Source organism: Canis lupus, chromosome 27, assembly GCF_011100685.1.
Source record: "Canis lupus familiaris isolate Mischka breed German Shepherd chromosome 27, alternate assembly UU_Cfam_GSD_1.0, whole genome shotgun sequence".
NCBI classification, from domain to species: Eukaryota; Metazoa; Chordata; class Mammalia; order Carnivora; family Canidae; genus Canis; species Canis lupus.
The window spans coordinates 37474660-37486699 of NC_049248.1; the positions used below are offsets into that span (position 1 = coordinate 37474660).

Below are 12040 nucleotides of genomic sequence, written 5' to 3' on the forward strand. Positions count from 1 at the left end.
GGGACACCTGGGTGGCTCAAGGGTTGAGTGTCTGCCTTTGGCTCAGCTTGTGATCCTGGAGTCCTGGGATTGAGTCCCACATCAGATTCCCTGCAGGGAGCCTGCTTCTCCCTCTCCCTATGTCTTTGCCTCTTTCTCTGTGTCTCTCATGAAAAAATAAATAAAATATTTTGAAAAAAGAAAAAGAATAACCCAACCATTAAAGACTCTGAGACTTGAATATGGAATAGGTTGGTATGGGGGAAATATTGTTAAATCTCTTCTATGTGCATGTGTTATTTATGTAGGGATGATATGTTATGAGTTCTGCAACATTAACATGGTTCAATGAAATATAATCAGAAAGACAAACAGATAAATCAAATATAGCAAAATGTTCCCAATTGTTGGAAGTTTGGATGGGTGTATAGGTGTCTGTTACATTATTTTTTTTAACTTTTCTATATGTTTAAAATATTTCAAAATAAACATGGAGGGGGGGTTCACAGCCTCCATAGCTCCTACCAATACATTTACCTATATACCTGCATCTGTATCCAAATACTGTATTTTCACTACGGTTTGCATATAGAATATTTTATCCTGCTTTTCATAGACATTATCTCCAGTTTATAAGAGCCCATCACTTTTATCTACTCAAGGACATCTCAACAGCAGTTTCCTCTTCTCTCTCCCACATAACCTCTATTGGCTCCACATACCTTTCTATCTACTTGTGCATTTATCTACTACCCTTTACACTATCTTCAATTCATTTCAATAAATATTTATTGAAAACCTGTTTTGTGCTGGGAATGTTGTGATGAACAAAAGACAAAAGCAGTGCTTTCATGGAGCTTATCCTTTGGTTAATGAAGATAGATAATACGGAGAGTAAGTAAATAAATGATGTAGTATGTAAAAGGGAGTTAGGGAAGAAGGATAAAATAAAGAAGGAAGTGGAGTACATGCGTAGAGGTGTTCAGGGTTGCTGACAACCCATGTGAAAGCTTGTACAGACAGAACCTTGAACCAAAGCATGAGGCTTGGCAGTAGCGCCTGAGGTAGATATCAGGCTTCATTTAACTCCCCTTACCCAGGCACCTGTGTAAACATCTTGTACAATCATATGTGGTGCCTCTGAAGATTTTGCAATTTAAATAGGCTAGCTTTCAAAACACCTTAGATTTTCCTACAGTGCAAATGGGGAGCTCCTGGTAGTTTGAACAAAGAATAATATGATCTGACTTACAGTTTAAAAACATCACTTTAGCTACTGTATTGAGTGAGAATGGACTATAGGGGGTCAAAGGTGGGAAGTAAGGAAATTAGAAAACTAATCCAAGTAAGAGAGGATGATGTCACAGATGAGATGTTAGGGGGGAAGGTGGTGTGGAGTGGTCCTAATTCTAAATATATTTCAACAGACATAAAAGGAGTAAATATAGACTGTACAAGAAAGAGAGGAGTCAAACGTGACTCCAGGCTTTGAGGACTGAGCAATCAGAAGGATGGAGTTTTGCTTTATCTGAGATGGAGAAGATTATTGATAGACCAGGGTTTGTTTGGGAGGAAGATCAGGAGATTGATTTTGGATGTTAAATTTTAGCTGCCTATTAGAATCCAAATAGAAATGAATATAGAATTCTAGAGTTCATAGGTTTCAAAGAATTTCAAGGCTCCTCAAAGGAGTTGTTGATAGTCATTTCTACCATTTCTTCATCCTTCATTCTCCTGTAAACCTATGGTATAACAAGAAATATATCTGGTCTTTGTCCTTAGTTCCTGGTACAAACCTCCTTAAGCCCGTGGAATTTTCTGAGTGATAGGAGGCCCTTTGGGGTTTATGCTAATGAAGCGACTTAGGGTGTGCCCCTACCCTAGATAACCTCAGGCTGGAGCCGGCCATCAGAACGACCAAGTAACTGGAACATTGAAACTTTCAGCCCCACCCACTGGTCCCTGAGCTGAGGGTAGGAGGGTGCTGAAGATTAAGCTCTATAAATACTCTTAAACAAGACTCAGTGAACTTACAGGTGAACACAGGCACATTCTGGGAGGATGGTACACCCCAGTGCCGAGGGGACAGAAGCTCCTGTGCTCAGAAACTTTCTGGATCTTGCTCTCTTCATCCAGCTGTTCATCTGTACCCTTTATAAACTCCTTAATAATAAGCTGGTAAATGTACAAAAATGTTTCCCTGATATCTGTGAGCTGCTCTAGCAAATTAATCAAACCTGAGTTGGGGGTTGTGGGAACCTTCAAGCTATAGCTAGTTGGTTGGAAGCACAGGTGACAACCAGGATTTGTGATTGGGGTCTGAAATGGGGGGATGGCATGGCTGTTTTGTGAGACTGAACTCTTAACCTGTGAGATCTGAAGTTATCTCTGGTAGATAGTGTCAGAATTGTTGATTGTAGTACACCCAGTCAACGTCCACTGAGAATTGGAGCATTGCTTTGAGGTGTTGGAAAAAACACACTAGGAAACCCATTCCAGAATTTTGTCCCCTATCACTCCCCTGAAACTGCTGATGTCACCTGTGACCTCCCACTGCTAAATCCCATGGCAAATTTTCTTCATATTCAAAGAAGGCTATTTTAGTTACAGGAAAATTTGAAGTATTTACAAGGTCACATTATCAGATTAATTTGACACAGGATATCATTTCCTCCTTTTTTTGAAAAACTTTTTACTTTACACTTTCCTGTTCCTCATTTCTCACTGGACACTCCTTCCATTTCCATCTGCTTTACTGTTTTTTTCTACATTTTCTCAATACAGGTATTGGAGGGCAGAGTCCTAAAGCGCAGCTCTCAGACCCTATCTCTTTTGGGGGGATGGGGGGAAAGGAGAGAGAGAATCTTAAACAGGCTTCATCCCCGGCACAAGGGCCAGACGTGGGGCTCGATCTCACGACCTGAAATCATGATCTGAGCCTAAATCAAGAGTCCAACACTTAACTGGCAGAGCCACCCAGGTGCTCTTCAGACTCTATCTCTCTACATAGATTAACCTCCTAACCAATCCTAGCCCATCTGAAGTCTATCTCCAGTACAGATCTCTCCTCCAAGCACCAGACACATGGCTGCTGGACATCTCCACATGAATATCTCATCTCAAATCTTATGGGACCAAAACCAAACTCCCCTATCCCCTTATTCTCCTGTAGTCTTACGCATCTCAAAAATAACAACTCCATTTTCCCAGTTTCTCAAAGTCTTGGAGTTCTTCTGGACTCCTTTTTTTCCCCTCAGACTCATATCCAGTACCTCAGACACCCTTCAGATTGATTTCAAAACATACCTTAATCCACAACTACCAGTACCATTCTGGTTCAAGACCATTATCCCTTGCCTGAATTAAAGAACTAGTCTCTTAGCTGGCCTCCCTGATGTGACGCTTGCTCTTCTACACACTAGTCTATTTTCCATAATGCAGTCAGGAAGATCCTTTTAAAATATAAGTATGCCACCTGTTTAGTTAAAACTTTCCAAAGACTTTCCACATTATTCAAGGTCAAAACCCAAGTCCCTCTAATGACTAAAAGTGGCTTGCAGCACTCCCCTTCCTCCCTCCCTCATCTCCTCCTCTGTCACTATGCTACGGTCACCACCATGGCCTCTGCTTTTCTTGAAGACATTAAGCATTCTTGTCCTCAAGGCTTTTGCACCTGCATTTCCTTCTTAAAACTCTGTTTCCTCAGGGATTTACATATTCTGTTCCCTCACTTCCTTCAGACCTCTGCTAAAATGTCACCTTATCACAGAGTTTGCCCCCAACCATTCATTATAAGGTCCTTCTCCCAACCATCGTTCTCTCTGACTCTTGCCCCGCTGCATTTTTCTCACAATGCCCTTCATTTCCTGACAGGTACTTACTTACTTGCCTCTATCCACTACGGTGGAAAGTCATGATGGCAGAGACATTATCTGTCTTCGTTTTTTGTCTTTACTATTGAATCTTCAACATCTAGGGAAGTGGCCAGCATATAGTTAGCTCGCAGTAACTAAGAAGGAAGAACGACAGAAATAATGTAGCACAACAGCGGAGATATGTGGCAGCCAGCCTCCAAGATGGCTCCCAGTGACTCCTGACTCCGGTGTTCATGCTCTTGCACAAGTTCCTCCCATTAGGAGTAGAGCTGCCTGACCTGTATAACCAGTGGCAGAAATGACAAAGCATGACTTCCAAGGTTAGGTCATAAAAGATGTTATGGCTTCTACCTCACCCACTCTCTTGGATTAGTCATTGTCAGGGAAGACAGCATTGTGTCATGAGGATGTTCAAGTGGTCTACGGACAGGCTTGTGTAGGAAAGAAATGACATACCTACTGACAAGCAGCACCACGTGAGGGTGAACTATCTTAGAAGAGCAGATCTCGAACCCAGTTAAGCTGTTAAGTGACTGCAGCTGTGACCAACCAGCTTTGACCAACATTGTGACTACAAAGGAGGACCTAGGCCAGAAGCTCTTGACTCTCCTGCTCCCAAATTCCTGATCCACAGGAACTGTGTGAGAGGATATCCGTTTACTGGTGGGTAAGCTGCTGAATTTGGGTAATGTATTACCAAATGGTTGGTAATGACTTCTTTGCTGGTTTTCCTTGCAGATTTTGCATTTGCTTTCCCTTCTGCCTAAAACTCCATTCCTTCAGATAGTTTTGTGTCTTTATCTCTTACATCAGGCTTCTGCTAAAATGTCATGCTATGCAATTATGCAGTAATGCAGCAATGGATTCAGGATGTGTTTGAGATATCCAGGAGATAGAACAATATTTAGCAACTGATTATACATGGAGGATATGAGACAGAGAGGAGGGAATCAAAATGATTCTCAAATTATTGGCTTGTGTAACTAGTTTGTACTATTGCCAAATTTAAGGAAAACAGGTTTGGGGCAGAAATTATAAATTTAGTGTTGGACCTGCTAAATTTGAAATGTCTAAGAAATAGCCAAGTGGAGATAGCCAGCATGCAAACATATATACCATTTGTAACATAGAAGAGCGATCTGGGCTGGCAATAAAGCCCTTGGTGTCAGGACCAACCTTACAATTTGCAGTGCCCAGTGCAAATGAAAATTTGCAGAGTTCCTTGTTCAAAGAGCCCATGAGGCCCACCAGCTGCCAGGTCTCCCTTGCACCAATTTGTAGGATTGATGGATCATGCCTTGGCTGAGGCTTGGGAAGTGGAGCCAGGTATCTCCCCTTCCCCATGGACTCTAGGCTCCAAACTCCTTTAAGGGGACTGCCTCCAAGAGATTGCAACTTCCATGTCTGGATGCCCTTATAAAAGGGTATGGGCAAGAGGCTCATTCTCCCTGAGTCACCTACTGGGTGACAGCACTGTGGCATTGCTAATCTAGGGCAAGTCAGGTGCCATCATGCCATACCCCACAACACCACAGATGCATGAACATGACCTGACCTTCTCTATGCCTAGGATTTCTTGGTCCTAGTAGTTCTGGGTAGGGGAAAAAGGAACGTGGGCAAGGCTGAGAAACTATCCCAGGGAGGCAGAGGCAGTGGGAGGCAGGACTGTATGAAAACCAAGCACACTTCATTGTCTCATTGAACTCCATGTATAAAAAAAAAAAAGAAAAAAAGAAAAAAAGAAAAAATCAAAGATAATATTATTAAGAATTTTAAGCCTGGGGGATCCCTGGGTGGCTCAGAGGTTTAGTGCCTGCCTTCGGCCCAGGGCATGATCCTGGAGTCCCAGTATCGAGTCCCACATCAGGCTCCCTGCATGGAGCCTGCTTCTCCCTCTGTCTGTGTCTCTGCCTCTCTCTCTCTCTCTCTCTCTGTGTGTGTGTGTCTCTCATAAATAAATAAATAAATAAATAAATAAATAAATAAATCTTTAAAAAGGGAGAGAGAGAGAGAAAGAAAGAAAGAAAGAAAGAAAGAAAGAAAGAAAGAAAGAAAGAAAGAAAGAAAGAGAATGAATTTCAAACCTGTAAAGGCACCTGGGTGGCTCAGTTGGTTAACCATATGTCTTCAACTCAGGTCATGATCCCGGGTCCTTGGTTAGAGCCCTGGGTCAGGTTCCCTGCTTATAAGGGAGTCTGCTTCTCCCTCTCCTTCTGCCTCTCCCCTCAAATCATTCTCTCCATCTAAAATTAATAAATAAAATCTTAAACAAACAAACAAAAAAAAGAATTTCAAGACTGCAACTACAGAACATTAAGACTCCCAGGCATTAAGTCCTTCTCAGTGCAGGGCCCTCTGTAAATCAACTGTTCAAATGCTCATGAAACTGGCCCTGGTTGGAATAGACAGTAAAGTTATAAAACTTAATAAGTTCTAAAAGGAAAGATGAGAAGAAAAGGGACAGGATCAAAGCCAGAGACGCACAATATTTAAGGGATGGGCAGAGAAAGGGCATCCTATGCCTAGGTGAAGGTTGTTATGAATCAGAAGGCCAATAAAGGAGAAAATACTTGGTCTACCACTGCCAACTTGGAAAAGCTTTGCAAATTCAATAACCTGGCCACATATTATTAGGCACATTTTATTTCAGTAACTATTCATGATAGATGACAACTTTTTAGGGTCAAGGATGTGGATCTTACATAGGCCTATGACCTTGATTACGTTTGAAGCGTATAATACTCGGTTGGAAAAAAAAATTGCATGAGAGAAGCTACAGGAAATAAAATAGATTGAATGAAAGAATAGAATTTACTGATGATAGACTCACGGGTAACCTAAGTAAATAATTCATTTTCCTTCCAGCAATAGTTATTTTCCATATAAGGCCAGCAATGTCTCTGCAACATTTATCAAGCAACAAAAGTGTAAACTCTAAAATGTACAAAGAATTTCAAATGACTCATGGAAACCTGTTACAAAATCAACCACAAGAGTTTTCTAACTACTAATTAACTTTGAGCAAAGTCAGGCCATAAAAACTAGGCCATTTGGTGAGAAAACTGGCAGAAAGTTGATGAGACTTTGAGAGCTTAGAATTGGGGGGGGGGGGTGATTTTTTTTTTTTTTAACAGATTCAGAAATGTCTCTGGAGGTGGTTTATAAAACGGCCAAGAGCCCAGATTTTAAATGCTTGGGTTTGAACCCCAGCTCTGCCACTTACATCCTACGTGTGATTTTGGATTAATTATTTAATCATCCTGTGTCTGAGTAAAAGAGTGGTAATAGTTGCTAGAGTGGTAATGAGGATTACATGACTGAATGTAAAGCATTTAGAACTGTGCCTAGCACATAAAAATCACTATGTACACATTTATTAAATGAAAATTGTGGTAACTGATCATGTCACTAAAACGCCTCTGGAATTTCTAATTTAGTTAAGTCCTATGAGCTTTGGGGGAGAGTTCACTGAGAGAAAAAGATATTTTTTTTCCCTCATTTTTTTTCTTCTTCTTTATTCTCCTATCTCCCTCTGCCCATCCTATATTGTTTTCTCTTTATATTAAACACAATTCTCTCTGGACACCTGGGTGGCTCAGTCAGCTAAGCATCCCACTCTTGATCTCAGTTCCGGCCTTGATCTCAGGGTTGTGAGTTCAAGCACTAAGTGTGGAGCCTATTTAAAAGAAAGAAAATTCTCTCTATTCTTTAGGATACTGGATATTTTCTTAAAAGTAACTTCCACATGTCTAATGATGCATATTCATGGTTGTTTTCTCACTTATGATTGGTCTCAATGTTTTCTTTTTTTCATACGGAAACTCAATAAACAAGAATATGTGCTTCAGGATTTTTATTCCCTTAATGCCAACAGTTCTTAGTCATGCCGCTTCGAAGAATGAAGAAGTAGACCAAACGAAGAGCAGTGGGCAGCAAGGTAAAGTTTATTGAACAATAATAGTACAAAGGACCCAGGGAGGTTGGGGACCCGAGAGGGTTGCCCTTTTGGTGTTCACATTTACGGGTTTTTATAAGCTCTTTCCAGGAACTATTTTGAGCATCCTCAGTGTGGGTCTCTGTGGACTGGTGGCTAACGTGTGACAATCGGGGCTTTGATCATGCACCTGTCTACCTGTTGGGTTATTGTTCCTATGTTGCTGGTCTCTTGCGCTCACATCCGGAGACGACCCGCCTCAACTTGTGATACTGACAACTGTTTTACAGTTAATTGTTCTGTTTTAGGATGTTTTGTAAAAGTCACTTTTGCAGAGGCGGCTAGACAGGATGCTATTGTGGTCTTGTCTAAGCTGTAAAACAGGATGCTAGTGCGATTTGGTCTTGGCTATCTGGGCTTTTTTGCTTTCTTGCTGGGGACCCTGGGCCTGACTACCTGGGTGTCCAATTAACCTCTAACATACAGGAGAGTAAAATGCACAGGCAATTTAGTGTCATCATAATAATTCTGCTACGTTAGTGGAAAAAACATAAAAAAGTTTCGATGGCAAGTGTAGGACAATGACTATAACAAGGATTTCAAACATACCGTCTGGCCCTTTCCGGGAGTCCAAATGGACCCATCCATCACCAGCTTCTCTGAACACAGCTCTGCAGACACACCATCCCGGAAACCTGCGGTTCACGTGCCTGCAAAGTAGAAATCCCTTTGCATGCGTCCTATGGCTCTTTTTAAGTCTCCAGGAATGCATTCTTTTATACTCTGCCTCAGTTTTATTTTAGTCCTTTCTCTGCAGCCTCGGGTTAGTAATAGTCTTTCGCGCTGCATTACAGCAGAGTTTCCCTCTAACCCTAGCGTGGTTCTTTGGCTTCTTTTGCATTTTTGATGCGGAGGACTAAGCCTCCGTGGTCCAAAGGGACTGCGCGCTCCAGGTCCTCCTGCGACCACACCCTGTCTGTGCTGGTGCAGGCGGGGGTAGAGGGCGCTTCTCTCGCCTCCTAACCTCTCTTGATGCGGAAATCCTCCTGCCTTTTGTGAACACGTTGCTCTACATCTCCCTCTTTTTTCTTCTGTGGCTTATTATCTACGAGTTTTGCCTCTTTTCTCTGTGCTCCCCCCCCCCCCCCCCCCCCCCCCCCCCGAGAGGACACGTCCCTTACTTTGGAGTCCGAGTAATTGATGCTTGAAGATCCTGCACTGGCTCCACGTAGCCTGGCCCGCAGGGTTCCCGGGCTGAGCCGCGGTGGCGGCTGTCCCCTCCGCAGTGACACGGGTCAAAGGCGTCCAAGGCTGACCTCGGAGAGCTGCCCCGCTCGGAGGCAGGTTCGGGGAGCCCCGTCCACCGCCCCCGCCCCCACCCCCACCCCGCGGGCCCTCGCCTCCTCCTCCCCGAGGTCACGGGCTTGCAGAGCGCCGACGTCAACGACTCCGGCTCGCGTCCCGACTTCCTTCTGGGAGCCTAATGAACCCGGGGGAAGTTTAATCATTCCGCAGCGAGCCCGGCTCGCTCACTGGGCATGCTCAGTGGCCGGCCCCGCGCGGCTGGCGAGAGGTTGGGCTCGCGCGCAGGGCTCGCAGGGCTCGCAGGGCTCGCAGGGCTCGGCTCCCAGCAGTGCGGGCCGCCCCCGCCGCCCCCGCCGCCCGCCCCGCGCGCCCGGCCCTCCCCGCGCGGACGCAGGGCCCCGTGGCAGCGCCCTGGGTCCGGAACCCGGGAGCCCCCAACTTCGCGCCAAGTTCGGAGCCGCCTTTTGGGGGAGCCATGCAAATGATGACCAGGGACGTTCTGCTAGGAATGGAGGAGGAGGAGGACGACGACGACGGGGATATCGGTGAGCGGGGGCTTCCCCGGCGGGGGCCGGCGGCCGGACAAGTTGGGGACTGCGCGGGGGCGCGGCGCCCGGGGGCTCGCAGAGGCGCGGGAGGACCGGCGCGGGGAGCAGCGGGGGGAGCAGTGGGGGGAGCAGCGGAGGAGCAGTGGGGGAGCAGCGGAGGGAGCAGCGGAGGAGTAGCGTGGGGAGCAGCGGGGGGAGCACTGGAGGAGCAGCGGGGGAGCAGCGGGGGGAGCATTAGAGGAGCAGCGTGGGGAGAAGTGGAGGAGCAGCGGGGGAGCAGCGGGAGGAGCAGCGGAGGGAGCCCGCGCCGCCGTCCTGGGGCCCCCGCGCAGCTCAGCTGCGGGAGGGGTGGGGGGGGCGCCCCCGGGAAGGCCGGGGATGGGGTGAGGATGGGATGGGGATGGGGGTGGGGGGCGCAGGGCCGGGGCGGGCGGCGGGCGCGGCCCCTGAGCGGCGGTGCGAGTACGGGTGGGACCTTGGCGCCGGGGCAGCAACTTCGGGGTCACTCCCTGCCCCCCGCACCTGCGCTGGGGCTTGCGGAGAGCGGAGAGCGGCGCGGGGCGGGGGCCGGGGCGCGGGGCTGCGCGGCCCACCTGTGCCCGCCTTAAAGCGAAAGCTGGGAGCGGCGCGGGAGGCGGGGTGGGGGCCGGGGGGGGCCCCCGGGAACGGATTTGCGGCCGCGGGGGGCGGCCCGGGAGGCTTTCTTCAGCCGCAGAGCCCGCGGGGGAAGTGATTGGAGGAGGAAGCCCTGGTTGGGGCGGATCTCGGGACACTTCCTCCGAGGGCGAGGGCCGGAGCTGGGGGGGGTGGGGTGCAGGCCTGGGGGGCAGGCCTGGGGGGCAGGCCTGGGGGTTATCATTTCTAGTTACAGTTTAAAATGTGCAGGGGTTGTAGACGGAGCGAAGGGAGAACTGTTTAATGGGGATGGGGGGGGGACAATTGGGGCCAGCGAATGAGCACACGCGGGGCCTCCAGAACCTGGCAACTACATTTGCGAGCTGGTCTGTTCAGCAGCTCTGGAGCCCGCCTCTTGCTCCCAGGCTCAGTTTAAAACATAACAGTTCTTGCTCATGTCCTAAAGCCCCCCCTTCTTTTTCTTGAATAACTTTAGAAGTCCCTTAATTTTAGGAGCTAGATGTGGTTTTTCTTTTCTTTTATTCATTCATTCATTCATTCATTCATTCATAGATGTGGTTTTTCTTTTCTTTCTTTTCTTCATTCATTCATTCATTCATTCTAGATGTGGTTTTCCTTTATCATTTTTTCCCCCAGCCGGATTGAGATACAGTTTACATGTAACATTTGTACTACCCATTGAGTGCATACCCTTCTATGTTGCAAAATGATTACCGCCGTAGCTTTATATTTTTTTAAAATATTTTTTTATTTATTATTTATGATAGACATAGAGAGAGAGAGAGAGGCAGAGACACAGGCAGAGGGAGAAGCAGGCTCCATGCCAGGAGCCTGACGCGGGACTCGATCCCGGGACTCCAGGATCGTGCCCCAGGCCAAAGGCAGGTGCTAAAACACTGAGCCACCCAGGGGTCCCCCGCCGTAGCTTTAACCAGCGCCTCTGGAACCTCATGATTACCGTTTCCTTTTTTGTGGTGAGAACATTTTAAGGCCCAGCATCTTAGCAACTTTCCAGTACAGGATGCAGTATTAATGATAATAATCACTATGCTGTACTTCAGACCCCCAGAACTTGGCCTTACAGCTGGAAGTTTGTGCCTTTTGACCAACATCCCCTCCTCCCCTCCTCATCCTGCTGTTTCTAGGAGTTCAGCTTTTTGTAGATTTCACCTGGAAGTGACACACAGTAATTGTCTTTGTCAGGCTTATTTCACTTAGCATGATGTCCTTCAGGTTCCACCCATGTTGTCCCAAACAGCGGGATTTCCCTCATTTTCATGGCTGACTAATATCCCATTGCCCACATGCAAGGAAGGAGGAGGGTGGTGGTGGTGATGGTGGTGGTGGTGGTAGTGATGGTGATGATGCTGGTGATGATTTTATATATATGCACACACACACACACACACTACATCTTCCTTATCCATTCCTCTATACTTAGACAGTTTTTTTTAAAGGAAAGAATGATAGGATCAAATATGCGTTAGGATAGATCTTCCTGGCAGCACGTTGGAAAATGGATTGGAGTGGGAAGGAGGTAGAGGTAGACTTTTCTAGTAGTCAGGTTTGGAAATGCCTACAGTGGTCATGGGAATAGAGAAGAGTGGTCTGAAAATTTAGGAAAGAGGTGACATCACGGAGGCCTCAAAGACCCACCGCTTCCAGCAAACAAGGTGACTCTTGGACTTGAGCTGAATAATTAGGTGGAAAGTGATGGCAGGTGTGCAGGAGGGAGACTTTTCTATCATTCCAAAAAATCTTAC

The 12040-nt window shown here is 46.6% G+C and overlaps 2 protein-coding genes across 3 annotated transcripts in view; one reads left to right on the top strand and one right to left on the bottom strand.

Annotated features, from left to right (window-relative positions):
- LOC102155349 (collagen alpha-2(I) chain-like) overlaps positions 1-9570 on the bottom strand; it is a 35780-nt gene extending 26210 nt beyond the window's left edge. The window contains exons 1-3 of the mRNA XM_038577918.1: positions 9343-9570; positions 8970-9268; positions 8398-8498 (exon numbers count right to left, since the gene is read on the bottom strand). Coding sequence (XP_038433846.1) covers positions 8398-8498; positions 8970-9268; positions 9343-9570 — 628 coding nt within the window. The remainder of the gene's footprint in view (positions 1-8397; positions 8499-8969; positions 9269-9342) is intronic.
- The window catches only part of ANO6 (anoctamin 6), a 184709-nt gene continuing 182116 nt past the window's right edge, over positions 9448-12040 (top strand). For both annotated transcript variants that reach the window (XM_038577414.1, XM_038577415.1), the window contains exon 1: positions 9448-9638. In XM_038577414.1, coding sequence (XP_038433342.1) covers positions 9569-9638 — 70 coding nt within the window. In that variant the 5' untranslated portion in view covers positions 9448-9568. The remainder of the gene's footprint in view (positions 9639-12040) is intronic.